We start from the raw sequence: 26,756 nt of genomic DNA, 5'->3' as shown, positions 1-26,756 counted from the left end.
ATACCCGAGCTGATGAGGGGTTGCTAAGGTTGTGGAGGGGCATTCTCCCCTGCTTCGCCAACGTGCGGAGAGGGAGCTGGAGCCGCCTTAGGGGAACGTGCATGTGCGCCTATGCGTCATTCACACCTCGGGAGGTAAGCCGATAGTCTTTATCGGACGGAGGATGTAATTGGTCTAGGAACAATGAGTTGTGAGGGCTCTTACGATTTTGCTCGGATCAGTCCCGTCGTGGGGAGTACAAGTCTAGGAAGACGAGGCCGAGAACGACTTTAAAGGAGCGGATACCGGGGCCGAAGACTTTTGAGGACCCCTTGCTTAGACTATCCTTTGGTAAATAAAAAGCAAACAGAGTACGCAATGTCATCGAGTAATCCTTGCCTTGGATTTTTTTTTTTCAATTCTGTAAGACGCAATGCTGTGGTCTGTCTGGCTGCTGTGTCCCCGCCTCTAAAAGTGGCTGGGCTTTGGTTTTTTGGTTCTTTGGGGGGCTTTTCTGGAGCACACTAGGCAATGAGCGTGGAGAGACGGACAGTCGACTTCTGCGTGTGGAAGTCAAGCAAGAGAAGACTGAGGGAAAGGGAAGGCAAGGAGTAAACTCGGCATTCAAGTCCGAGTCAGGAGAGTGCCGTGTCTCTTACCGGTGTCCTGGCGTCGGAGAGTGGAGAGCTCCGAGTTCAAACGAGAGACGTTGAGAGCACCTTAGCAATTACGAATAACATTGACTGGATGGCATGAGCCATGCTGAAGAGGAGCTCCCGTCCCTCCTGAGTTCGGGGGACGGCACCGGACGACATCGGCGCTTTCCCAAGTTTGGGACAGGCTTGCTGAGCCACACTTCTGTTGAATATCCACCATCAGACTGTGGCTTGACCTCTATCCTCAGCCCCACCTTGACCGTTGCAATTGAGGCTGAGGTGGGAAAGCGGTCGCAGCGGCGGTGCATCATGAGCTACATACACCGAGCCGACACAGCGAAGCTACTTTATCGAGGACCACTACGTCAGATCAAGAGACGACCAATTCGAAACCTCACTGCCAAAGCTACATAGGCCACCGTCGTATCGGTTCCGCGATTCACCGACACCCTCAGCCGGAACCGCCCCGGCCCGCGGACCTTTGAATCCGCCGCGCAACTCCAGGTCCCATTCTCACAGCAGGCAGCTCCCGAATCCCCGGCGCTCCCATCACCACCTTCACGTCTTCCGTCAATATGGCGTTCTTAATTCTAGTCATTGGCGACCTCCACATCCCAGATCGCGCCCTCGATATCCCCCCAAAGGTAAACACCTCTTCCCCTCTCCTCTCCCCGCAACAGCTTCAGCAAGCTAACACACACACACCCAAACAACAGTTCAAGAAGCTCCTCGCCCCAGGAAAGATCGGCCAGACCCTCTGCCTGGGCAACCTGACAGACAAGCACACGTACGAGTACCTCCGCACCATCGCCCCGGACCTCAAGATCGTAAAGGGCCGCTTCGACGTCGAGGCCACCAGCCTGCCCCTCACTCAGGTCGTCACCCACGGCTCCCTGCGCATCGGCTTCCTCGAGGGCTTCACCCTCGTCTCCAACGAGCCCGACCTCCTCCTCGCCGAGGCCAACAAGCTCGACGTCGACGTCCTCTGCTGGGGCGGCACCCACAAGTTCGACGCCTTTGAGTACATGGACAAGTTCTTCGTCAACCCCGGCAGCGCCACGGGCGCCTTCACCGCGGGCTGGGGCAAGGACGGGGAGGAGCCCGTCCCCAGCTTCTGTTTGATGGACGTGAGTACTATATATTTCGTTGCTCTAAGCTGGCCGGCTCGGATTCTATCTAGTAGGAAACGAGCGTATATCATACTCGTTTTGCTAACAGCCAGTCCAGGTGCAAGGGATTTCTCTCACTCTCTACGTATATCAACTACGGAAAGACGACAAAGGCAACGAGAATGTCGCTGTAGAAAAGGTGACATACACGAAGCCCGTGGAACCATCGGCAGCAACATGAATCAATGGCGCAATGACGACAGGAGAAGGCGTTTAATCGAGGACGTGAAGATTTGCAAAGAAAAAGTGGAAGATCCAGCCATCATCGACTGGTGATCATGGTTCAAGACCACAAGAACGTAGGCAAATGATGATCATGATAATAATATAAATTTAGCCAGCCATTATTCGGGGCGTCAAGCTCGCTATGCTCCCCTATATGCACAAAAACCCAATCGCGTGCGTCTCCCTTGGTATCCAGACGGCAGTGGCCCTTCTACGGGCCTACCCAGAAACATAGACAAAACAAGGAGAATGGTATTTGACAACGTATCCAACTCCAAAAAAACACCAGTGCTAGCCGTCAGTCTCATCATGTAGTGGTCATTACAACATCATGCTCCTTCTCCGCATCGACACTTTGGAATTTGTCTCCTGAAAGTCGCTGCTGCTCTCCACACTCTCGAAGCTGCTATCTTCGACACATTCTGCTTCTGCGCGATTCCTTTTTGGCAAGACCATCGACGCTCTCTTTCTGGGCCCACCGGACTTGGGTCGCTGGCTGACTTCTGCCCCCTCCCCTCTGAAGTCGTCCCTCGTTGTAGACGACGCCCGTCTTGATGATTTGGACTGTCGCGCTGGCAAAGTGAGGTCCTTTGTATCGACAACCCTAAACGTGTCGCTAGCCGGTGTTGAGGCGGGAAACTCATAGGGATCAGCCTCCCTCTCGGGCGACAGTGTCGATGGGCGGCTGGGTGTCTTCTCTGGGGCAGTCGAGCTGCTAGCGTTTTGTTGGAAAGGCCTCTGTCCTTCGCCCTCGCTGATCGAGCCCGACATCATAGCAGACGACCGTTTCTTACGAAGTGGTTTCGCGACAGCGAGAAGTCGTTCCGGCGACATCGGTTTGTCGATAGGCTCGTGGGGGCTCTTCTGACTTTGCCGGCTGATTAGAGACGGCGAAGCAGCAGCCGCAATCTGCTGCCAAGTAGCATCGTCACTAGATTCGCGTTTGATTATTGGTGCCGCATCCGACGCAGATGGATCTGAACTGGCGCTGCCACTACGCTGAAGGTACCTCGTCTGACCAGTAACGGCGTCATAAAGTTCCTTCGTAGGGCGTCGCATCTTGTCACGCAGGTTCGGTTCTGCGTAGCTGACTGAAGCTCGCGCCCTCCTACTTGGACGCGAAGTTTCGCCCTGGGAAGAGATGTCGTTTGGCGGGGGCGTATCCCGAACACTCGGCAGGCTCATTCTAGACGCTGGCTCAGGGGATGCTGGTGATAGGAGAGCAGCTTCTATGGGTACGGTTTCTGTACTCGGCAGGACGTCGACAGTGGGTGCCGGTGATGGCGCTGTGGCAATGACAACTTCGACTGGCTCAGGCTTGGATATGGATTCGGCCTCAGCTTCTCTGATCTTCTGCGCAGCCCGCTGGCTTGCGGCGCGGGGCTTCGGCTTTTCAGGGGCGACCTTGGAGTCGTTCGCTGCGTCTTTGGAGCTCTTCACAGGCGATGCCATGTCGTCATTCGTGCTCTTGGCCGACAAAGGCTTTCTCGAGTTGACTGGTGCCGACATTCGTTCTCTAGCCTCACGGCGTCTGTTGGCGAGCTCTTTCAGCGTCTGTCCGCTAGGTTGCTCGCGTGGTTCAAGCGGGCGTTGCTCGAGCTCTTTCGACTTCGAGGGTTGGATGGGTTGTTTGGTGATTTTGGCAAGGTCGTCTCCCATGCTATGCTTTCTCTTTGACCCAGCCTTGACGACGATCGGAAGCACTGGGGGCAAGATGGGAGTCTCCTTGGGCGGGTGCTTGGCATCGGGTCTGGCGTCTTCCGTCTTGGTCGCAGGATCGGGCCGCACAATGACATTTCTCTCGGGCTTCTGCGTCGTTCGGGATACGGGTGCTGGAGCTACTACTGGCGCTGGTGATGGTGATTTCACGGGCGAGCTGTTCGTGGCTGCCTGCGGTTCTGTGGCACTCAGGGGTTGACGAGGGGATCCGATGTCAACGGAGTCTGCATCGACGAATCGCGACATTGGTGGAGGACCGAGTTCGGGGGAATCAGTGGTATCGGCGTTGTCTGTAGTATCTGTCGTATCGGCGGCTTCTGAGCACAGAGCGAGGATCTGGTCACGGCTTTGTCACATTAGCACCACAAGCTCGACAACAAGCATCACAGCCGACTTACTCAAGTGTTGCCCTTGGATACGATTTGTTCTCTGTGATAGGCGGTAGGCGGCCCTCTTGCAGCGCTCGAGCCTCTGTGTCTTTTACTGGCTCGCGTGGCGGCCGTCTCTGGGGAGGGCTGCCACGCGGCAGACTTGCTCTGGAAATCCGTCTGCCTCGAGGGCTCGCGTGTCTTTTCGTGGGAGGTTCTTGACCGAGATTGGAAAGAAGCGACATGCAGTCCATCAACTGGGACTCGAGTCTGGACCTGATGTCCAGGGCATGGTCTGCTATCCTCCGAGCATTGCTATCTTCGAGCTCCTTCTCAAGCTCAATAATTCGGCCATTCAGCTGGAGGTTTTCTGACAGGGAACGAGAATAATCTGCTTCGAGGTTGTGGATGCGATTCAAGTGAACAGCGTTTGCTCTGGCAAGGTCTCTGTTTTGGCGCAATAGTTTCCTGCGTACTACAATAACACAAGTTAGTCGATGAGATGAAGTGAAGACAGGAAAGTAAACATACGCGTGTCGATGCTATCTGTAGATACGGGGGGTTCGTTTAGTCGGGCCATGGTGCATTCTGGAGTAGTGAACAAAAAGCCAACGCGCGATGGGACCCGAACGTGAGGAATGGAAGAGTCAGATCAGCGAAGCATGACAAGAAGGTGGCTGGGACAGTGACGATAGGGTCGGGGGGAGGGAGAAAATTTACCGAAGTGTCATTTATTTACACTCGGCCTAATTGGGTCTAGTGTAAACAATCGTGCAGGGAAGAGGGGGTTGCTGGGGGCGCAATTGGACGGGTCCAGCTCCCCACCGCCTGCCGCATCCTTTTTCATGTGCTCACTCTCACCGAACCTTTGACGGTTTCTCTGACCTGCAGAACGCTTTCAGGCCTTTTTGATTCATTACCCCGCCACACCTTTTAGCATTTCCCAGCTCGAGCCCGACACAGAACGAACTTCTTACGAACGTAAAGCGCCAGACTCATCTGCCACCTTCAGACATGTCCTTCCCGACTCGATCACTCTCGACTCGACTCCCGGGCGCGGGGTCGCAAAACGCTTCCGCGGGCCCGTCGCCCATGCTAGTAGCGCGCATCGCAGAAAAGAAGGCAGAGCTGGAGCACTTGAAGGACTTGCGCGATCTCAGTGCTGCCGTCGCAGGCCAGATGGAAGCACTGGAGCAGAAGCTGTCAACGCTTTCTGATGGCACAGAAGGTCAGCATGACCCATCGATGAACCCATAATGTATATCCAAGCTGACGGATGAAAGCGATTGCTATGGTAATCAGCAACTGGCATAACGTGCTACGCGCTATCAATATGGCATCCGGTAGGTTCGAGCTGCATGCGACACACCTGACAGTAACTGACACGGAATTTGTAGCCCAACTTGCCAAGCCGCCTCCGCAAGAAGAAACGTTGGAATCGGAGGAACCCAACATGTCTCTGCCGCAGACACTGGTTCGCATTCCGACAGAACACGCTCCGACGCTCCAGGCGCAGGCCGAAAACGCAGCAGAGAATGCAGAGAGTAGTATGGCTACGCCATGATAAGAGTTTACGAGCGACGGGTCTTTGGCCCGAAAAGCAAAATATCCCTTATAAAGCCGCAGCCTTCAAATCGGAGGTACTTTTGGTCGCTGACCACATCAGCGTGTGTGCTGCAGCATGCATGACCAGGCTTCTCGAGGTGCCTACAATATGACAGATGCACATGGAGGAGAAGCCACCACTGGCTAATGGGTCACAACGATACGGAAGGAATCTAAGGCAGCCTTGGGAAGCTCGCTCACGTTGAAACCGTCGTCGGCAGCTACCAGTCTGTGGCATGCCCGAGTGTTGGACGGAAAGCTACACCTCTTAGCGTCTTCTTCCGGCAGTTTGATGTCGGCGCTGGATTGGGCAAAGAAGCTCCACTCCAAGTCAACAAACACTAACAAGTGAGGTGCGGGGTCCCAGACACCCAAATGGACGGGAAGGACGCGACTTGGAGTCTGAACGCGTCTCTTAGTCATCCCAATCTGGGCTCTCACCGGTCTCACCCGTTAGCCGTTGCCAGTGCCACGGAGTAGATGCAACGAAACGGGAGGTGCCTCACCCCCGTTACTACCCGGAGGCCCTTGGCAAGCTCGTCCTCAGAACTCGGGAGCGAGGGGATTTATCGAGCCTGTCACGCTTGTGCTCATTCGCTGTTGGTTGGTGGCTTTATTGGGAGGAAACTGACAAGTAGGGGAAAGATCAAATTGAAGCCAATTTCCCGCCATCTTGGTGGCTGTCAGGCTAGAAGTTCTTCTCTTCCACATCACGCTGTTTGCCTTGCTTCCATTCCGCTTCCATTCCAAAGCAACAAGCACTTTAGCCCATCATATTCAAAGAGCTCTTCTTTTTGGACACTTTCAGCCTTGCCCTCCACACTCTGTCTTGAACCAGAATCTTACGGCCAATACCTACAGAGAGTGCCGTCTACGAAGTAGTGTTCCAGCCAGTAACCCCGCCATATTACACGTACCCCGGCTGGTCTCAAGCGAAATTGCTCGCCAATCCCAGACAGCCCACTGTCTCCCACGTATTGCGGCCCATTTGTCTTTCAATCTGTCTGGGGTTGGCGGTTCCCTGTCTGGGTTCAGGTCGGAATCGGAGATTGTCGAGCATAATGGGTCGCCTCTCTCGATCCAACACCGTGGGCCACGGCTTCGGTATCCTCGAGGACACCTCTGGTCCCGGCAATCATGCTTCTTCTGACGCAAACGGCCCTCACGCCTTCAACAACGTTGCTGCTCTCGAAGATTGTGACACTAACAGTCGCCAAAGAACGCCGGAATTCATCGACGCTTTAACCGACAAACTCAAGGAATTACATATTTACAGTCCTAAGAAGAACCGTGCCGACAGATCACTGCTGCAACCTGTGCGACGCCGCTCGACTCGATCTTCCATTGACTCCAAGATCTTCCCAACCCTTCAACACATCAGGGAAGAAGTCGAAATCTGTGACGGAAACTCAAGTGTGACTAGCCCTACGCAAGGACCAGTCCTTGCCAACTTGCCTCAAGAGACCAAACAAGACGAGGGTATCCCATCATCAACTGAAACACGTGCTGCCGTACCGACTTCCCCTCGCCAGACGTCGGATTTATTTGAAGCCAACGGATCCAACTTCTGTTCTGAAGGTTCGCTCATCCGATTGCTGCCATGTGGCCTTCCAACTAACCATATTAGTCTTGCGCGCAATTGGTCTTGAACAGCAACATCTTAACACAAATCTTAACATACAGAAGTCCATCAAACGGCACAGGTCAGGTCAGTATGACTATGTACTTTCGATTCCGAATCCAGACGGCCCGGCTAGGCGCAACAATGCGACCAGGAGACGAGAAGATCTCTATTATGGCTGCAACGTCTTAGTCCACACCGACCGCGCTGAGGAAAGTCTCTGCATTCAGCGAAAACCGGCTAATGCCTTCAAACTTCTAGCGACACCTCTGATATTTGACGAAGCATCTCGGAGTGCGTCGAATTCATCTTCAGAAAACGACGACAAGATGGCTGTTGCCGAGCCGCTTGTTCGGCTTGCCTCTCCAGCGCCTGCAGGATACGAAAACCCCATGACGAAATCTGCCATCAACGTGTCCGTCGTCGAACAAATTCACTCCAAGGAGTCATCTCTGGACTACGTGGACCACCCCAAGGACCGAGTAGTTTCCTTCTCGTCTACGGACGAGAGCAGGGCCCCAACGGAGGACGTTCCCCGCACTCCATCTAGGTCAACCTCGACCAGTTCGCGATCTCGAATTGAGGACTCAGTGGAAGCCATCGATAAACTCGAGGAGGAGTTGGAGGCCATTAACACACGGCTGGCGACACCAAGCAAGTCTCGACGGGTTCAATCTGTGGTGGAGGAGTCTACTACGACAGCTCCCACAAGGGAATCACCTATTAGGCGGCCCGCCCCCACGTTGAACCGCACTCAATCTGTCGGTGCCGCAGCCAAAGGATCGTCACAAGCACGCGCAAACCAGAGAAAGTCTGTCAATTTTGACAGCGAGGTCCCAAAGGGATCCCCTGGAAAAGCACCTACTACAAGGCCTCCTGTGCCTCGTCCAACCAGCCTTCTACCGCCCAAACCGCCTGCCAAATCCACGAGGCCTCCTACCAAGCCCTCTTTTGAGCTGCCAGGTGAGGCCACCGCTCGCGATATCAAGGCGAGGCGCGACGCTCGCCTGGCTCAACAGGCCCAGGAGAAGGCCGCTGCGGCAGTCCCTCAGCGAACTAGATCTCTCAAGGCCCCGACCAAGCCTAACTTTGAGCTGCCCGGCGAGGCAATTTCCAGGCGCAAGAGGGAGGAGCGAGAAGCTCGTCTCAAACAGCAAGAAGAGGAAGAGCGAAAGCGTCGCGAGTTCAAGGCGAGTCCTATCAAGGCAAGGCTGGGAACGGCTACGCAACCTCGAGAGACCGTGGCTAGTCGAGCTCGCCAGAACAAGGGGTCCGAGGCCAGCGACATGGAAAGCCCGTCGAAGCGCTCATCAATCATGGGCACTCCTCGTACGCTTGCGAGAACGAGTTCGACGAGGTCGCCACAGACTCGCGGCAGAGGTACTTCACAGTCCGGTACAGAGACCCAGCTCAGCCGTGCTACATCTACATCTACGGGTAGCATGAGCGGCAAGCGAAGCGCGCTTTCTGTTGAGGAGATGGAGCAGCAAAAGGTTAAGGGCCGTGAGGTCTTCCACCGCGACAACTCCTACACCCAAGACAAGGAGCGAGAGCGCCGTGAACGCGAGTGGAACGCTAAGATGGCCCGCGAGCAAGCTGCCGAACGCTCTAGACAAGCGAGCCGAGAGTGGCGCGAAAAGCAACAACGCAGTAAGCTCGCTATTCTGGCTGCCGCGGCAGGCCAGACAGTATGATGGGCCCGACGCGAGGATTTTTGAGGCCCTATTTTGCATGGTTTGGCCCTTTTTGTAAATTATTCAACCAGCCGATGGAGCCTGGCGCCTGTGCTGATGGAGATGCGTGGAGTCTGGGGCAACGGTATCGACTGTTCAGCTGGCAAGGTTGACGCAGACACGTGCCGTATAGGAGTTTTGATGTTCAGTTTTAGAACTTGCTTATGGTTGAGCATCGATATGTCGATTGCTGTCATTGTTTATAGCTTGCTTTGGCCCGTTGGTTGCTGAAAAAGAATCTCTCCTAAACCATGAGTACAGCTCTATGATGCTTGTTTGTATACTGTATGTGAGCACTTATAGATCAATAATGCTATTTTTGGATCGATAATGGTACAAGTAGCCCGTGGGAGCATTTGCCGCCCACGGCAGAGATGAGAAGCATTGGTTCGTGGGAACCATCAGGCAACTATTCGTCAATGAACAAGACACCGCGTTGTAGAGGTAGAGTGTAACCCGGGGGTATGGAGACAACGCGGGACCGCACGGCCGGCTAGCGTGCCGGCGCTAGCGGAGCACGCCAACGACATCCGCTTGGGTTCCAGCGGATGAGTCGCTCGTCTTTAACCTTTCATTGCATCGATATACAAGCAATTTCGGGATTGGTAGATTCGACGGAAGACAAAAGCAAGCCAGCAATCGAACACATATCGGCATCAATTCTCCACAACCCAATTCTTGGTACTTTACCGCGAAAAAAACACCATTAGAACATGAGCCCCGCAGCCTCAACCCCATCCCGAGACCCGCGGCCGACGGTCCGTCTGGATCAAGGAGCTTTCGTCGGCACCACGCTCTCTGAACCAGAGTTCCCGCGCGACGTGGAGGCGTTCCTCGGTGTGCCGTACGCAAAGTGCCAGCGTCTTCGTGTGCCGGAGGCGCCGGGCCAGTCGGGCGACTCGTTTGATGCGGCCGAGTACGGACCCGTGTGTCCCACCGCGGATCCGACGTACCCGGCGGATGAAGAGGGGTGTTTGAACGCTAACATCTTCCGTCCGGCGGGAGCGGTGGTGGAAGGGAAGAAAGTTCCGGTTTTGGTGTATAGTACGTCCATGTTTTCCCCCTTTCCAGCCGATGGTTGCGGTGCAGCTTTTGGAAAATATAACGTATGTATGTACTAACAGCAGTCGGATGTAGCACATGGCGGAGCCTTCAACTTTGGGAGGGGAGGGGACAGGAACCTCGCGGCGTTTGTATCGTTTTCGAAGCGCGATGTGGTTGCCGTGAGCTTCAATTACCGCCTCGGCCCGCTGGGGTTCCTCCCGTGCGGTGTTGCTGCCGGGGAAGGCATCGCGAATTTGGGGTTGATGGATCAGAGGGCGCTGCTCGAGTGGGTGCAGCGCAACATTGGCAGGTTTGGCGGAGATGAGGGGGATGTCACGGTTATGGGCTTCAGCGCCGGGGCGCATTCGGTATGTTCACACCTCCTTCACAGCCATCTTCCATCTCCCTATTTCTGTTCCACTCTTCTCCTAGGATGAAGTAGTCATGAAAGAGAGAGTCAATGGGAGTGCTAACACGCAAGCACACAGCTCGGCCACCACCTCCTCTCCCCGCCCTCGCGCCGCCTCTTCCACCGCGCCATCCTCGAGTCCGGCGCCCCGACAGCCCGCTCCGTCCTCGCGGCCACGCATCCCCGCCACGAAGCCCAATTCACCCGCTTCCTAACTCACGCAGGCCTCTCCAGACTCTCATCGACGCCAGACGAGATTCTACCAGCCCTTCGCGCCCTGCCCCTTGACAAACTCCTCCGGGCCTCGCTAGCTACCTGGTCAGAGTGCGCCCCCTCGGTCCAATGGCCCTTTCAACCATCCATCGAGGAAACCACCAGCAACTACAACAGCAGCAGCAGCAGCAGCAGCATAATCCCCCTCGCCCCAATCAAGACCTGGACTTCGCCCACACTCCTCCTTCCCCTCCCGCCCCTCCTAACAGGCTTCAATACCTCCGAAGGCACCATGTTCGTGCCCGCAACAGCCTCTTCCCCAACAGCCCTCTCAGACTTCTTCTCCGCCCTCATCCCCGCCCTCTCCGCCGCAGACCTCGCGACCCTGGAGAGCCTGTACCCTCCGCCGTCGACGTACCCGCCTCCACCGACCGCCTCCCACGGTGCCCAGTTCCGACGGCTGGCGCAGGCCTACGGGCACTACGGGTACATTGCCCCGCTCCTCCACTCGGCGCACTTCGCCTCCAAGAAGAAGTCGGCCGGGGATGCTGGCGCGGCACCGGTCTGGGTATACGAGTACGCCGCGCACGCGGACCTCGCCGCCGCAAACCACGGCGACCACGTCCCCGCCGCAACACACGACACGAACATCCTCACCCCGCACAAGACGCCCGGCCTGCTCGCCGTCTCGGACGCAATGCACGCCCACTGGTCCTCCTTCGCCACGACCTCCGACCCCAACGCCGTCGCTACCAGCCACGACAACCCGGACCTAAACTCAAACGACGTCGCCTGGCCCCCCTTCATCTCGCCCTTTGGCGACACCGCCGCGGACGACTACATCCCGCGACCGGCAGACGACCCCACCGAGACGAGGGGCAAGATCCTCGTCTTTGGCGAGGGCAACGACGAGCTCATGGGCCGTCTGGGCCAGCGGCGCCGGGGCACCGCGGCGCGCGTGCGGACGCTGACCGAGGCCGAGGTGAGGCAGTTCCGGTTCTGGTGGGATCGGATCGGGCTGAGCGAGGGTATGGGGGTTGTTGAAGAGGAGGGGTCCAAGTTGTAGGAGAATCTGTTATAGACCAGTCGATTGTTAGTGGGAAAGTTCGTGTTACCCAGGTACAGTCTCTTCGCTTAGGTCGCTTATAGTGAAACGGCACGATAAAACGATATGAATGCAAGAGTAGATTGACAAAGGAATATTCATTCATACGTGTCTATATGAGACTGTGTTTCGAAATCTTAGCGATGTCGACTATCCTACTCTTTAGCTACCTACTACTATACTAGAATCCTCCAATTTTTCTTGTGCGGAAGCTCGTTTCTTGCCGCCAAGGTACTGTTGGTTGCTTTGCCCAGGAAAGACATCAGCAAATCATGTTGCCTGTGCGCGCCCTTCATGGGCATGCTATGTACAACAGATTAGACTGGAGCAACACGCTGTGGATAGCATGGGTCGGAACGAATCCCCGAGATGTTTATGTATATGACGAATAAATCATGTGCGTCGAAGTGGATTATGATCTCCGTGGCATTTGGCGAGCCATTACGTTTGGAATACGCCAGGCAAGGCAGCGGAGCAAACAATATTAAAAGTAAGAGAAGCGTCGCGTGGCAATACAATGCCACCGTGTCGCATGGTTCCGTAAATCCGTAACGCCGTGTGTGTTTCTCGATTTCGAGATCGTTGGTCTGATGGGGATGGTGGGTATCTTCGGAACAGAACCCCAGCAGACTAATAAGCAACAAACAAAACTTTTATAGTAACACGCCAGACCTTGTCTAGAAGTTCTGGGAAATACCAGCGTTTTGTTGTTGGGGATAGTGCGAAGGGTTCTCAATCCGAGTGTTGCGACGAGCTGGGTTGTCGCGGATGACCGGTTGGCCGGGGAGCTCAGTAGCCGGGTTGGCGTAAGGGCTGTCAGAGTATGGGTTGTTGGCGTACTGATCGTAGTAACCATTTCCATTGCCATTGCCGTTGCTGCCGCCGCCGCTGTATGCCATGCCGATTCCGTCAGAGGTATCTGAGTGGTTCCCTGCGCTGTAGGAAGATGACGCATTGGAAGGTCCACGTTGAACACCGCCTCCACGGTTCATGGCTGCTGAAGGGCCCATGGCGCCAAGGATCTCGCCATCAGGTGAGTACGAGCCGTCGTTGATCAAAGGCTCTCCTGAACGGTTGTCAGTTCCTCCATGGCTGGGTGAAGTTGTATCCGAGTATGCCGCACCTGTGTTGCCTCCGGACATGGTCGTGGACGCCTTACGTCCTGTGGAGCCGGCAAGAGTGGTAGAACCCCAACCACGGTATCCGGATGAGGCCGCATCTTCCTTCATTTCGTACGAGCCGCCATCGCCAAGGGACGGGATTGTGGGGTCCGCGTTCGGGTTGTAGGCATAGTCCTCGACCTCCTTTCGTCGCTCCTCCTCAGCGTCCTTGCGCTGCTTCCTCTTTCTCCAGAAGTACAGGCCAGCTAGGATGAGCAGGGCAACAGCAGCGATGGGTACGACAACGGCAACCGCGATAGTGCCCCCGTTACCGAGACCGCCCTTGGAGTTACCACCGGAGTTGATGGCGCCGCCTGACGCCGTAGCGGAGGCAGATGAGCTAGCAGCAGTTCCAGTCTGTGTGACGCCCTTGGTCTGAGTGATGACGGTAAAGATGGTGCTTGTCTGACCTCCTGCTTCGGTCGGCGTGATGACGACAGTAGTCGCGACTAGGGTAGTTTGCTGTTGCTGGGTAGTACTTTCGGCAGCTTGAGTAGTCGGAGTCGTGTTCTGCTGCTGAGTAGTTGGTGCAGCTGCCGCAGAAGTCGTCGCTGCCGGAGCTTGAGACGTGGTTGGTGCTGCTGCCGCAGAGGTTTGCTGCGTCGTGGGTTGTTGCGCGGTGGTAGGAGCCGCTGAGGAGGTCTCTGCCGGAGGAGTGGTGGTGACGGCGGCGGCGCTCGTCTCTGCGGGTGCGGAACTGCCCGGTGTCGCGGCGGGAGCCGTTGTGGCCTCGCCGCCCGGAGTCGTAGCATTCGACGACATTGTGTTTTCTTGTCTCAGCAAGATCTGTGGCGGTTGACTAGGTGGTGAAGACATATTAGCGACTGGCGAGGGAGCAGCTTTGATGGCATCGCCAGACTCCGAACAAGGGATGATGAGTATTCAACAAAACAAGACGACGGAAGAGTTGAGATGGGACGACGAGTTGGGCAATTGGCAACCAAGGCGAAAGACCCAATCATTTTGTGCGCAACTAACACAACAGATGCAGCAGGTTTCTTGGGAGGCAAATTGATGATCGGCAGAGGTGCCGTAGTGCACTCGGCAAAATCTGGGAAGCACAGCGTCGAACAACGTACCTCCAATGAGAGCGATTGGCTCACAGGTAGCTTGCAGGGCGGAGAGAGGGAGGTGTTTCAATACAAGCGATTCTGCAATGAACAACTCGTCGATTCAGTCGATTCAGAAGCGCGGTCGACTCTCCACCAGGCCGTGTGAGAGGCCGAATTTGGCGATACACGTGGAACTGGCGGCGGTACGAGGCCTCAGTTGAGGGCGAAACGACACACAAGTGACGGGTGCGTCGGGGAGTCGAGGCGAGGATGGAGTCTTGGTCAAGAGTTTCTTTGGAAAATTGTGGGAAGTGATTGTCGCGTCTGGGCGGTAACAACGGCGATGGAGCGACGGGTGTTCAGACAAGACGAACGGTTGATAATTGGCGCGGGTGGCTGAGTCAGGTTCAGGTGGTGCCTGTGTGCCTGTGAGGGAGCTCCCAAGACGGACCGTCTCCTGGCTACTGCGCGGGTCGGCGTTGGGTTCGGCGGTTGGCAGGGCCCTACTTCGCTTGGTTCGTACAGACGAGACGGTACCTGGTCGCGGGCAGTATCCGTCCAAGGCGTATTCGGTAGTGCCGCGCGAGTATTGTAGTATTGTCGATCCGCAGTGACGAAGTGGGATCGATTGGCGACGGCGTCACAGGGCAGAGAATTTGCAAGAGTTAGAGCGAGAGGAGGAAGGTGAAAAGTAGGAAGAAATGGGGAAGAGGGGAAAAGAGGAGGAAGAAGGAGGAGAGCAAGGTCGCGATTTCCTTGGAAGGATGCGGACTGATGCTGATGCCGCTGCCAATTGAAAGTGAAAGAGGAAGGACCGGGGAGGGGGTTGACGAGCAAGTACGGCCGGGGGGGGACGGGGGTGGAAGGATATTGACGGGAAGGCAGCGAAAGGGAGGGAGGCAGAAGGGGGGAGGGTAGCTCCGAAGGAGCGGCAGAGGAAGGCGCGGAAATATGTATGTTTTGAGCAAGAGCAATCCAGCACCTCTCCGTGCAGCGTGCCTGCCCAAGTGAAGTGGACCGACCTCCCCTTCCTCCTTCTTCACAGCCCTCCCGCCCTGCCATTTACGTCCAAGGGAATCATTGGAAGTCACGACCGTCAACCCTGCTGCTGGCGTGTGCCTGTCTCGTGTCCGAACATCTAGCTCCAAGCTGCAATGTACGGATACTGCAAGCCAGCCTCCAGTGCAGGTCAAAGTCAGACTGCAAATGGAAGACCAGAAAAGGAAACTCAGTGGTACTGGCCCGACTGGGTAGACTGACCTGACCATCCACCGTTTGCCTTAAGGTGCGGATGGGTGGCTCAGCGGGAGTTAGGGCCGCTGCTTCAGTGGCAGGGCGCTGAGCTATGCTGCGATCAGGCTCAGGTCAGCCAAGACAGTACATGATCTCTCATACAAAACTTGCTCTGAACATAAGTATCTCCCCGATGTTACTAACGCATCTGCCAGTGGAGCGGACCTGGAGGGAACCTGACTAGGACAAAGTACCTCGTAGAAAGGGCCGATCTGTAGTTCGCGCGAAGTATGCATGGCACGTTGCAATGAATGGGCTCAGCCATGTGAATACCTAACTATGCGGACAGCAGAGAGAACAGTTTTAGCCCCGTTGAGGTCTCCGAGTCTCGAGTCTTGAAAGATTGACAGCTTCTGCCCAAAGTTCTAACTCTTGTCGCGTGCTCGAGAGGAACAAGGCGGCTTCAGCCGTCCATCATCTCCCGTGTCTCAGTCATTTCGCAACTGCTGCGGTACATGCCCGTTGAGATTGCGAATTGCTGAGCCGCTATCCTCTCTGGCTCGCAGGGACCACAAAGTCCCCGAGGCCTCGAGGGACCCCTGGCACGAACAAAAAGCCTAAAGCCCTTAGAGCTCCTTGGAGCTGGCCATACATCGCAGCACCAAGGACGAATACAGAATACTCCCGGAAGGCGGCAGCGGATGCTTCCAGTCTGGGAATGTTGGCTCCTTCCTTTCATATCGTCGAATGCCTGCCGAGTCTTGTTCCTGATCCAAAAGGGCCAAAGAGGGAAAGACCAGCAACCAGCAACCTCCAAACCCACCCGGGCCACCGGCCTTAGCCCTCAGGTCAGAACCGTCAGGTATGCCGCAATGCAGCCGCAAATAGTCCCCGATGTCCCTGATGAGTGTGTTCCCGATGTCGCGGCTTCGACACCTTTCAACCAGAGACATGAATGCAAAATACGACACCTCAAACGCGACACGCCAGGTAAATACGCAAGCAACTCAAAGCAAGGCATGTCGGTCAAGTTTCATCTCATCTGCTCTCTCTTCTCAATTTTGCAGACTCTAGCCATCTTTCAAACCTAAACACTTCAGACGACGGACAGCCCGCCATCACAATTCAGTCAACCTCCACCATGGTATCTTGCTGTGCGAGAACATCCCGGCAGGCCATCCTTCAACCAGTCCCTGCACCGGTCGTGCCTCGCTCTGGACTTTGGACTCTGGATGCCTGGATACTGGAGACTGGAAACTGGAGTCCTCTCTCTCGGGCCTGTGGAGAAAGTTGACCTCATCAACGGGATTCGCGAGTTCGCTTCGCTTTGCTGGGGACACCGGAGGGTCCGTTCGCTCCCTCTCGTATCCAGAGTGACGGTCGTTGGCTCCAGAACTGGGCAATTTCCCTTGTCCAGCGAGCATGCACCTTCCTGGTAGACCACGCCGACTGCCAGGTCCACCGTCTGCAGCACTCGAGATGGCATCATTCGCTTTCAAAGAAGAAGAAGCGAAAAAACGCATCGCAGCCCTTCTGGGAGTCAATCCACTCCCTACGAACATACCGACACAGTCTCAAAGAGTCACAAGTCGACAAGTGCCAGTTGGCTAATGTCTACGAATACGTACCTTGGTCTCAGTCCACGTTGGGATGTCTCAAACAAGCCAACGCCTGGTCAGGAATGTCACCGACATTCACCAACAACCAATCCTCACAAATTTTGATGTTCAAATTTCGATGCATGCCTCCGAGACTCTGTTATCTCTTGGCTCTCGCCACTGAACCCACCCGCTACCTTATTGTTGAACGCACCGAATCTACTGATGGCTTGTTTATTTTGAGGCTCATGTCCACCTTGATCTCCCTTACGTCTTCTCCATAGCGACCAAGTTCAGCCTTTGCCGACCTGAGCGTTTGCCTCCCTCTACGGATACAGGCTTCTCCGCGCCTGTGGAGCCGTTCGCATCCCCCAAAATAGAGGCTGCTGATCCTCAGCCGGTGCCTTTTTCTCGGCGAGCACCGCATTCGATCTGTTGTGCGATCCCATCGATCTACAAAGGTAGCCGTATGGCGTCAATTGCGCGCTTCTGTTGGTCAGATCGGCGGGAGTTTGGCCTGCTTGACCATGCACCAGACTGCTAGAATGCATCTCAGCCAGCTGTTGAAGCGCGGCAGGACGATTTTCGAACGAAAGCTGGCCGGGTCAAAAGACACCCGGCCGGCCCTGTGGCGACTAACAACCATCGTGGCAGCACACGTCGGATGAGAGCTTGAACCTTCCGGCTGAAGCTGGACAACAACCTTTAGTCGACACAAGCTCGAATGCTGGCTTGGCAAAGGGTAGCTGGCATGACATTGCTGATGCTTCGAGGGCTGCTTTCTTCGATAATCGCATGTCTGACTAACAACCGGTCGTTTCTCCGTCACTATGCCATTGGCACGAGCTTATTCGGCCAAAGGTTACGGTTACATCCCTCCTGAATTTCTCTGTAGCATTGGTGGTCAGAGTCTTCTGTCATCCAGACCGCTCCGGAAGCTTGTCAAACAAGCCTCGAAGCTGCATAGTCCAGTGCCCGGATCAAACAAGTCCACCGCTGCCTGTCTGCAGGTCACAACTCAGAGCCTCTTGGCTTCAAATCGACGCTGCCACAATGCTCGCCTCTTTCTTTGCGCGAGTATTCAGGCAGTTTGAGTCCGACTGCAATCGGCCATAATAGCCAGTATGGCGGGCTCTATCATCGTAATGGCCTGCTATTATGACTTCAATGGCACATATACCTCCACATGACGTTCATTTTCCCCAACCCTGGCTCAGCATCCGCAAACATCAGCCGGGATATATTGTCAAGGTTGGCCCCAGTATGTCAAGATCTCATGAGGTATTGGCATAATAGCAACAGGAACAATATGCCCTCGGTTCGGGCAGGGCTCTTCAAAGCAAGAGATCTACAGCAACCAACGTCATGTTCCCCTCACTTCCCTACACACTCACGGAGCATTGACTCAACTTCGTCGACCTCTCAGCCTCTGTCCCTGGAAAGCATTGTGCAAAAGGGTCTCAGGATCACTTCATCCCAACATCCGGACTTCTGCTTTTGTCCCCAATTCGACGACGAGAGCTTTCCCCGACCAGACTCAATCGTTCCTACACAACTCTCTTCGGACCACGTCCGATGATGGTGATGCCGGTACCCGTAGGTCAGATTGCCTCAATGCAGTCGACTATGCGTGTCTGGCCTGCGTAGTGTCACGTCACCATGTGCACCCTCGAGCTGCCAGGACTCTCTCACCGACAGTGAGAACCTTCGATGTGCTCTTTCTCACGCCACCTCGCGGGAAACGTACATTCGGCACGAGGCGAGGTAGCGCAACGCCTGCATAGACTCAAAGTCTCTCAATGTTGTTTGCCAGATCCGTGCCGACACCTTTTGGCTCATCGAATTAGCAACCAGGAATCCTAGACAGCGAATCGCCCTCTACAAGAGCCTCTTCGAGGGGTCGTTCTTTGTCTCCCGTTTCTATTTTCCATCTGTCCGATTGACACTTGAATTAGCTTAACGGCGCTCAATTGGCTTCCACCACGGAGCCACGCTACCCGAGCTATGGTCTCGTCTCCAAAACCGCCACACGTATGGCTATGCCCTCCCAAATGCCACATTGTCGAAAGCAACCCAGCCCCTCCACCCATTGGCTCACGGGAGCCCTCTTCTCGAACAAACGCCACTGACTGTAAGCTTGGGGTCAAGCGTGAGCCTTCCCGCTCCACACAAGCCATCCAAGTGTCCGACGTAAAAATAACTTTACCATTAAGCTCTTTTCGGATGCTTTGGCTTTCGAAGGGCATCTGATTCCCATCCCGTCTTTTCTCGAAGCACGCCAAGTGTCGTGTCGTGTCCGTATGCGATGCGCGCCAAAGGGCTGGCTTTTCCATACGATAATCGCGAGGACGCGGGAAACGGGCTACCGATGGTCATCGATTGCTGACTCGCCCCCAAAACAGAACTGCCGTACGCAGTGGTGAGATAGGTAGGTTGCTTACTGACGGAGCATTCATCCTTCTCGAAAGACGAACATCTCGTGATTCCTTATCAACCTGCTTGGAACCGAGATGCAGTCAGACGCAGACTAGACTAGACTAGACTAGACTTGCCTTGGTAATCGACAAGGTACCTACCTCCGCCAGCGCATGCCCGACCAAGCGGCGCCGGGACATCTGATCTTTCTTGCGACAAAACTTCGCCGTTTGCAACGTGGGGGGCTGTGGCGGCGGCTGTGTTCTATCTGATTATGTCCCAGCAGCCGCCCGTCCACGATGTGATTAGGGTCAAGTCGTCCATTCCCAGAGCGCCGGAGCATTGGAGGCCGTCAGATCTACCGATGGGTTTCGGGAGGGTTCTCCATACGGCGTACGGATACCCTGCAGCCTTGTCTACCCCACGAGGCCCTCGGACTTTGATATGCCGGTGCCTCTGCGAGCATTCATGTGATGTGGTGTCATGGAAGTAAGTCACGGTAGTCACGGGGCTTCCTATGACTCGAGTTAGGCCATACATGCGTGTTACAGATATACAAGAAGAGAAACCCATCACTTTCCAACACAAGAGGGGACACAAATCTCAGTATACTTTCTGTAGTATTCATCATCTAGTTGTTGATGGTTGGCAGACGGTAGCAATGTCCCGGAGCCCTTTTTCTATATGCAAACCCTCCCGCCATGTTGCCAAATGAGGCCGGCGGAGAGGGCTGGTTTAAAAAATAAAAACTATTTGTCGTGACCCAAATACTCCACGCAGCGAAACAGAAAAAGGGTTTCAACACAAAAAGACATTAGCAGTATATCGCTACTAAATGCGAGAAGAAATAACACCGTTATGCAAAATTCCAAATCCCATAAAGGTAAGGGTAGAAAGGCTCCTCTTTTTGTTTGTCCGCGCAAATTCATGTACATGGATAATCCCAGTGCGTGCGAATAGGCTCAAAAGTCGTGACCGTCGATTCGGCGCTGCCGTATCAATACGCGGAAGTCAAAGTAATGATATCAACAAGCAGAAAAACGTCGTTCGCCGTTTAAGGACGCATGCCCCATTGCGGCTTGAGCTGGTCATCAAGGGCCGTTGGCGTGAAAACAGTGTCACCGGGCAAGCGGCTGACTCTGCCGGCACCGCTGCGGAGAGCGGCCTGTTGGACAGCCGAGATACCACTGCGGTTGCTACGGATGCTACCAGCATCGCTCATGTTGTCACCGTCCTTGAACTTGCGGGGAGGAGCAAAGTCGAGACCAGTGAAGGTTCCGGATTTGCGCAGCAAGTGACTGTTCAATTGTTAGTGACTTCTACATCTTTCCAGTGTCTATGAGGGATGACTTACGGGCTGGGCATGGTAGGCATCTCTTCAAAGCTGCTAACCAATGGAGAATGGACGGGAATCGAAGGCGCTGCGTAAGGGCGTCTCTCACCCGCCGGACTCTGGGAACGGCCACGGGCGCGGGAAGAGAAGGTCTCGGGAGGAGCGAAGTCGAGAGGGTTCAGGATGGAGAAGGAGTCATCCTTGAGCTTAGACGGGTTGGGCATGGTAGTCAAGTCGGCAGGGGGAGGTCCCTTGGGCTTGGGTCTGCCTCCAGCAGTCCTGTTGGACACTGAAGAGCCGGGCCGAGGAGTGTACTGGCTGGACATGTCGGATCCCGGTCGAGAAGGCCCAAGGCGGCTGGACATGGCCGAGCCGGCACGAGGAGGAGGACGTCTGCCACCGGGGCCGGGGCTGGCCATGCGACCGCCCATGGAACCATGCATAGCCCGAGGAGGAGGCGGGCCCCGGAAGCGGGAGCCGCTGGGTGGTGGCGTCATTGCACGACGAGTAACGGGCTGAGCGTAGGGCATGACGAACGAGTTGCTCTCAGGGTCGAAGTAGGCATCGCCGCCGGGACCACCGTTGTAGCTCGGGTCGTAATCCTCATAGTACTGAGGGCCGCCAGGAGGAGGTCCTCTGGGGGGTCCGCGAGGTCCTTGAGGCATGGGAGGCGGGGCTTGGCCAGCGTGCGGGTTGTCGGGGTCGAAGTACTCCTTGTAGAATGATCTGATTCTGTTGGCACGCTCTTCAGGGTCCTCAGACTCAGTCACCTCATCAGGAGGCAGGGGTCTGAAGCCAACTGAAAGCCTCTTGGCGTCCTGACCCGGAACACCAAGTGCACGTGACATGCGGTTGTCGTTCATATCCACAGAGCGTCTCTGAGATCGGCCTCTATCCTCAAAGTCATAGTCGTAATAGCTTTCGCGGTCATAAGCATTCGTTTCCTCGGGCACAATAGTCGGGAGTGTTGAGGGAGCAGCATTCTTCTGGGCAGGGAAGTTCATGTCGTCGAGACCAAGGCCAACGGGGGCTGCGGCCGGCGTGCTATCCAGCTCTTGAACCTCGGGGATGGATGGGTTCTTGGCGGATGGACGAGGGTTGCTGGGAAGTCCCCTTTGAGCGACAGGGGCAGGTTCCGGGACGTCGGGAATCTGAGGAAGGGAACCGCCGTTTCTATCATCGGGGTACGGCATGGTCTCGATCTTGGGAATAATAGGCTCAGCGATGAGCGGGCTTCGAATGACCGGGGAGGTGGGGGACAAGACGACGGGAGAATTTGTCGTCATGATTTCGAGGGCGGGTGAGCCAGACCTAGACTTGGGCGTGGCGAAGGGGTCTGCCGTCGCAGGAGGAGGTCTGGGGAGGGAGTTTTGCCTAGGAGGCAAGGTGTTCTGGGTCATTGTGGTGCGACCAGTCATGGCGGAACCGCGCCGGCTCGTCGATTTGGTGTAAACGGAAGCACCATCGGGCTTGTACGATCGGATGGAACCGACATCGCTGCCGGTGTACCCAGCCACAGGCCGGTAGGGGTCTGCCTCACTGTGGAGGGTTCTCGCGAGAGAGTGCAGAGACTCACGCGAGCTCTGAAGACCGGGGGGAAGAAGGTAGGGGCTGTCCAGGTTCATATCCATAGACAGTTGACGATGCTTCGTGTCGAGACCCATTCCCTTCTCACGGAACATCATGCTCTTGCGCTTTCCTTTTCCACCCTTATCAGAGCTGGTCTCGCCAAGTCCGAAATCCAGGCCTCGGTTGGGATCAGTCGCATCCTCCTGTTTTTGCCTCTTGACATTTCTTCGGTGGAAGTAGAACAGCAAACACAAAGCGCCAACGATGGGAATCCTAGGAACAGTCAGCACATTCGTACATATACCCTACTCAAGAACTTGTTGAGACCTACGTGACGCCAAGAGTGATGGGCAATGTGAGGGTAGAAGGGTCGACTGGCTTCTCACACTGACTGGCTGAGCCGGTACAGGTTTCTCTAGTTCCAATGATACGAGAGACGATTCGGAGGGGCGCGACAGATCGCTCGTTGTTGACCGGCTGAACGTCCCGGATGGGGATTCGGGAGGCCATCACGTAGCCATTGGCGTTGAATGAAGCCATTTTGGAATTGGGCGGATTCGACAGTAAGATACCGTGGTACCTTGAAGCAACTCTCCACTGATAACCGGTTCTCTCTTTGAGGTCGACGGTTGACCTCGAGAATTTCTCCTTCCTTCACTGATTGAAATTACCACTATGCCACCATTACCGGACTAAAGATCGTATCGGGGAGTCGGGACGGATTTCGAGGGGATTGATGGGACAATTGGTTGAATGTCAAGGCACCAAAGCAAGTAGTCGAAGGTTTCGAGTTTTGAATCGAATCTCGTGCGAAGTGAACGGTTCCGAACGCCTGGGCGGGATGCTGTATACAAAAAGAGTGACTACCACCGAGAATATTCGGTCGGTGGAATTTTGGGTTTTGGGTTTGTTGTGTTGAGTAAAGAACGACTTTGGAGTGAGTTTGACGGGTCGGTCAGATCCGGTGATCCATTCACACAATCCACGATGTTCCTAAAAAAGAGTGACGAGCCCGCTGGCAGGCAGAGAGAGGACTGTGGAAAGTGGAAAGTCGGCGGATGTCACTGGCCTCGGAAGATCAGAGTAACGACCGACGATGGGGGGGAAGGAGGGACGGAAGGAAAGAGGAACGAGAGTAAGTCCCTTTTGGGGGTGAGGGCGAGCAAAAGAGAGGCGAGAAGGAGATCCGAGAGTGGGAGCGAAAGAAGACGGAGACGAGCCACCACAGTCCTGAGTCCACAGTTCACAGTCCACAGCAGCAAGCAGCGACAGGCTGCAGGTCAAGCGAAGCGAAGCGAAACGAGCCAACGAGCGGACGGGGAGGAGGAGATTGAGCAGCAACGGACCAACGAGACAACGACTCTTGCACGTAGCCTTGACCTGGAACCTTGACCTGGACCTAGACCTGGACCTAGACAGCTCACTCTTACTGCTGTTCCTTTGCTCCTCTGCTCCTTTGCTGACGGCTCCTTGCTGGCTCCTTACACCATGGAGAGGAGGGCCAGAGAAAGAGCGAACCTTGAACATTGACCCATGACCGTGAGCCTGGACCTTGTAAGATGGCCGGAATGCCAACAGCTAGACCCATCGTGGACATCCCACGCCGTCCTACCGCCAGACACGAGAGCGAGTGCTACCATTGGATCGAATGGAGTTCAATAAGTTCAATAGCACACGAAAAACGAAAAAAAAAGATTGGGGGTGAGAAACTCAGGAGGAGGAACCAGTGGACTGTGGGTGGACGGAGACCACGGTACGTACACAAACTACCCAGTACGTACCTCTAATGAAAAGGGGGGTGGTGCCTGTCAACCTGGGAAAGTCCCAGGGTGATGGGCCGGGGTTGGAAAGAACCGTTTTTTGTGGAAACGGGCGAATGAAAAGCAATTTCCTCAAATGAGCCGGGGCTGGCGCGACTTTTACCACCCCTGGTCCGAGCCCGCAGAGGGCAGCACGGCACAATTAGTGTACTGTACGCAGAGCGAATCTACTGCTTCTTCTTCGTTTTCTTCTATCTCTTTCTTCTCATCCGTACGGATACGGAGGGGTCTCTATCGCCTTTTCATACGGCAGCATGCTTATCATTCGCTTCGGACCTCCATTTAGCTTCTGACGGCCTTCCTCTTACCATTTGGTTCTTTTCTGGTCTGCAACACTGCATACCGCCGCTACCACATCTCCATGAACACTATCAACTCGTGCCATTGGCTTCCTACCCGCGCTGTCCACACCCAACCGTTCACTCAAGCAGCCGCAAGTCAGGTACGGGCGACCGCTGACTGGCTGACGCCGACTGTGCCATCCCAAGAGCGTTGCACTAAAATCGATACAAGCGTATGGTCCTACAGGGGCTTCCCTCGTCTAGCGCAGGGATTTGCTGCAGGAACGCGCCCCTCCTCGACCTTGGAAAGCTCCAACGGGTGGAGATCGTTCATCAGATGGCATCACATTGGATGGATGGGACGGTGAACAAACATCAGTCAGCAGAAGCAGCACGGTCAACAGACACCGTGCAAAAGATTGCCCTTCTTACGGTCGATTTCCACCCAAACGGCCGCCAGATCCTACTCAGCTTCATCCCAACACCTCGATGTTTGGTGTTTCGTCCGAACAAGGAGTCGATTTCTTCACACTGTCACCACCTTAATTCTGACCGACAAAAAAAACTCAATGGGACAAAAGATATGGCAAAGCAACGGAGGGACAAGATGCTCTGGGCCTCACCCTGCGATTTGTCCACCTCCGCCCGCGCAGGCGGTAGAAGTACATGCACAACCACACCGCAGGCTTGCAGCGCTAATCTTCCCGTCGAACTAGTGGCTTCAGTGGCTTCTAGATCCTCGGCCGCTGTTTCTGGATCTAGACTGGTCTCAGACATCCCCAGCATCCGTTCATATCTACTCTTATGAATACGCTGTTCGTCTTGTTGTTTTCTTATGCACCCAACATCAGGGGGCACAAGCCAATCTATCAACAAGACTTATCGGGAGACTCCCCCGACACTCGAGCCCAGGCTGTCTCGCCGGCGAAACCACGCCCAACCCCCAAACCCAGCCCAGGTCTCTACCGAAATTGGAGCCGTTACCTGAAGCTGTGTCGGGTCTTTGTCTCTCCTCTTGGAAGTCAGGTCCCGGGTTTTACCAAGGGGGTGCCGGACGGTGACGACGCCGGCGACAAGTTACAACTCTTGGCCATGGAATGAGGTCGTCAACGGTCACAGCCTGGCAGGCGGACACTCCCGGGGTTAAGGTGAACCTCTCCTGATAACCTCATCGAGGAGGCTGAGCTCCCGCCCGCTCTCCACCATGCTCCCCCGCTGGCGCGTTCGCGATCCACGACAGTTTATGCCTCTCTTTTCTTGACATGCCGACTCCCCATTGCAGCTTACCTCTTTTGGTCCAACTCTCAGTTGGACCACTCAACGCGTATGGAGTATGCCTCTGGAGTATCAACCAAACCATCCTACAAAAGGCACAGATAGGCTTGCAACCCTAAAGCCTCTGCCTACCTATACTTAGCTGATGGTGTTGAACGGTGCGACGCAACTCCTGACTTGCGCGTCTCTTATCGGGATTTGTCTTACAGTGCATCCGTACATCATCGCTCTAAATCGCGCGCACGGCTTCTCACCTTGAATCAGCGTTTCTGCATGCAACACCGGGTGGACAAGCGCACAGCACAACAGGCTGGGCTTACCAGAACGCAGACGGTAGCACTGCAGCAGTGCCAGCGATTTCAACAACAACACCAACGCGGCATCTCGAGCCGTCATTTCGGCTCTGGGTGGGGGTGGACAATCCCAGTAGCACCTCCAGCGACGATCACTCACCTCTTTCAAGGGTGAGCACCTCCGTTCAAATCAGAAAGAAACAGGGAAACAAAGGCTCCCCTCTTGACCCAGGACCTCCCAGCTTCGCATCATGCGGTCGCCGCGTCGCACCTCTCCCCTTTTACGGGGGATCCATGCAGCGACAACGGAGGGCCGGGTTAAGGGGCCGGCGAAAAAAGAGATGCGGCAGTTGTCCGGCTCAGCGCATCGCATCTGGTATCCTTTCCCGCCGGCACCGATAATCGAGGGGGATCTGAGTCGCATGTCATCGCGATGCATTGCAGTGCCAGTCCCGTTCCTTGGGAATTCGAGCCAGGTGTCTGCCATGGCTGTTGGCCTGTTGCTATTCGGCTGGATGTATTCTCGACCGTCTCTATCGTCCGAGACTCGAGAGTAGCCGTCATCGGGTTTCTGGCCGGTGCAGCTACCAGACTACCAGCAGCGGTGCCAATGCCAAGAAAAGAGGGGAGTCCTCATCCCCTTTTGCAAGACAGTCCCTGATTCCACCGACGTTCCAATGTCCCCGCCGGGTTCTTCTATTTGAAGAGAGACAGGAGCATTCCGCCTGCGTGTCTACGTATGCATGTCTCCGGAGAAACAAGCATAGGCGTATGTCTCGTCTCACGTGCCACCCGACAAGACAATGTCACCCCATCCGAGTGCGAGAACAATGAAGCCACACGAGTTGTCCAAGTGTCCAACAACGTCGTCGAATTCCCTC

The 26,756-nt window shown here is 55.3% G+C and overlaps 7 protein-coding genes across 7 annotated transcripts; 4 read left to right on the top strand and 3 right to left on the bottom strand.

Moving 5' to 3' along the window:
• Positions 1-1,210: 1,210 nt before the first annotated feature.
• On the top strand, positions 1,211-1,985 carry HER10_EVM0000768 (MJ0936 family phosphodiesterase; the record flags this gene model as incomplete). The annotated part of the gene is made up of 3 exons (XM_035470536.1): positions 1,211-1,279; positions 1,352-1,762; positions 1,863-1,985. The coding sequence occupies 3 exons, from the start codon at positions 1,211-1,213 to the stop codon at positions 1,983-1,985; spliced, it is 603 nt and encodes a 200-aa protein (XP_035328792.1).
• Positions 1,986-2,140: 155 nt separating this feature from the next.
• On the bottom strand, positions 2,141-4,705 carry HER10_EVM0011456 (shugoshin). The gene is made up of 3 exons (XM_035480889.1): positions 4,648-4,705; positions 4,147-4,591; positions 2,141-4,094 (listed from the first exon to the last, which is right to left on the bottom strand). Exons 1-3 carry the CDS (start codon positions 4,694-4,696, stop codon positions 2,351-2,353), a joined length of 2,238 nt encoding a protein of 745 aa, XP_035330095.1. The 5' UTR covers positions 4,697-4,705; the 3' UTR covers positions 2,141-2,350.
• A 425-nt stretch (positions 4,706-5,130) lies between these two features.
• HER10_EVM0010521 (DASH complex subunit Dad2) lies at positions 5,131-5,680 on the top strand (the record flags this gene model as incomplete). Its single annotated transcript, XM_035479978.1, has 3 exons — positions 5,131-5,344; positions 5,400-5,459; positions 5,514-5,680. The coding sequence occupies 3 exons, from the start codon at positions 5,131-5,133 to the stop codon at positions 5,678-5,680; spliced, it is 441 nt and encodes a 146-aa protein (XP_035329999.1).
• Positions 5,681-6,782: 1,102 nt separating this feature from the next.
• On the top strand, positions 6,783-9,036 carry HER10_EVM0012092 (uncharacterized protein; the record flags this gene model as incomplete). Its single annotated transcript, XM_035481495.1, has 2 exons — positions 6,783-7,200; positions 7,349-9,036. The coding sequence occupies 2 exons, from the start codon at positions 6,783-6,785 to the stop codon at positions 9,034-9,036; spliced, it is 2,106 nt and encodes a 701-aa protein (XP_035330173.1).
• Positions 9,037-9,513: 477 nt separating this feature from the next.
• Positions 9,514-11,938, top strand: HER10_EVM0013133 (carboxylesterase). The gene is made up of 3 exons (XM_035482500.1): positions 9,514-10,119; positions 10,213-10,487; positions 10,608-11,938. The coding sequence occupies exons 1-3, from the start codon at positions 9,789-9,791 to the stop codon at positions 11,805-11,807; spliced, it is 1,806 nt and encodes a 601-aa protein (XP_035330294.1). The 5' UTR covers positions 9,514-9,788; the 3' UTR covers positions 11,808-11,938.
• HER10_EVM0009061 (transmembrane alpha-helix domain-containing protein) lies at positions 11,930-15,192 on the bottom strand. The gene is made up of 2 exons (XM_035483085.1): positions 12,970-15,192; positions 11,930-12,912 (listed from the first exon to the last, which is right to left on the bottom strand). Exons 1-2 carry the CDS (start codon positions 13,820-13,822, stop codon positions 12,524-12,526), a joined length of 1,242 nt encoding a protein of 413 aa, XP_035329802.1. The 5' UTR covers positions 13,823-15,192; the 3' UTR covers positions 11,930-12,523.
• Positions 15,193-19,944: 4,752 nt separating this feature from the next.
• On the bottom strand, positions 19,945-23,839 carry HER10_EVM0000284 (uncharacterized protein). The gene is made up of 3 exons (XM_035470072.1): positions 22,538-23,839; positions 20,659-22,479; positions 19,945-20,602 (listed from the first exon to the last, which is right to left on the bottom strand). The coding sequence occupies exons 1-3, from the start codon at positions 22,744-22,746 to the stop codon at positions 20,359-20,361; spliced, it is 2,274 nt and encodes a 757-aa protein (XP_035328742.1). The 5' UTR covers positions 22,747-23,839; the 3' UTR covers positions 19,945-20,358.
• Between the last annotated feature and the right edge of the window lie 2,917 nt (positions 23,840-26,756).

This window comes from Colletotrichum scovillei (assembly GCF_011075155.1).
Source record: "Colletotrichum scovillei strain TJNH1 chromosome Unknown Contig00009, whole genome shotgun sequence".
Classification (NCBI taxonomy): Eukaryota; Fungi; Ascomycota; class Sordariomycetes; order Glomerellales; family Glomerellaceae; genus Colletotrichum; species Colletotrichum scovillei.
This window is presented reverse-complemented; position numbering and strand designations above follow the sequence as displayed.

What these genes read in the sequence shown, in the direction of transcription:
- HER10_EVM0011456 (XM_035480889.1), bottom strand. Translation starts at nt 4,696, where the DNA reads ATGGCCCGACTAAACGAACCCCCCGTATCTACAGATAGCATCGACACG. An exon ending in TACAGATAGCATCGACACGC is followed by an intron (nt 4,592 to 4,647) that starts GTATGTTTACTT and finishes GTGTTATTGTAG; the next exon opens with TACGCAGGAAACTATTGCGC. An exon ending in TATCCAAGGGCAACACTTGA is followed by an intron (nt 4,095 to 4,146) that starts GTAAGTCGGCTG and finishes AATGTGACAAAG; the next exon opens with CCGTGACCAGATCCTCGCTC.
- HER10_EVM0013133 (XM_035482500.1), top strand. Translation starts at nt 9,789, where the DNA reads ATGAGCCCCGCAGCCTCAACCCCATCCCGAGACCCGCGGCCGACGGTC. An exon ending in AGTTCCGGTTTTGGTGTATA is followed by an intron (nt 10,120 to 10,212) that starts GTACGTCCATGT and finishes AGTCGGATGTAG; the next exon opens with CACATGGCGGAGCCTTCAAC. An exon ending in TCAGCGCCGGGGCGCATTCG is followed by an intron (nt 10,488 to 10,607) that starts GTATGTTCACAC and finishes GCAAGCACACAG; the next exon opens with CTCGGCCACCACCTCCTCTC.
- HER10_EVM0009061 (XM_035483085.1), bottom strand. Translation starts at nt 13,822, where the DNA reads ATGTCTTCACCACCTAGTCAACCGCCACAGATCTTGCTGAGACAAGAA. An exon ending in CATGTCCGGAGGCAACACAG is followed by an intron (nt 12,913 to 12,969) that starts GTGCGGCATACT and finishes ACAACCGTTCAG; the next exon opens with GAGAGCCTTTGATCAACGAC.
- HER10_EVM0000284 (XM_035470072.1), bottom strand. Translation starts at nt 22,746, where the DNA reads ATGGCTTCATTCAACGCCAATGGCTACGTGATGGCCTCCCGAATCCCC. An exon ending in CCCATCACTCTTGGCGTCAC is followed by an intron (nt 22,480 to 22,537) that starts GTAGGTCTCAAC and finishes GACTGTTCCTAG; the next exon opens with GATTCCCATCGTTGGCGCTT. An exon ending in ATGCCTACCATGCCCAGCCC is followed by an intron (nt 20,603 to 20,658) that starts GTAAGTCATCCC and finishes ACAATTGAACAG; the next exon opens with TCACTTGCTGCGCAAATCCG.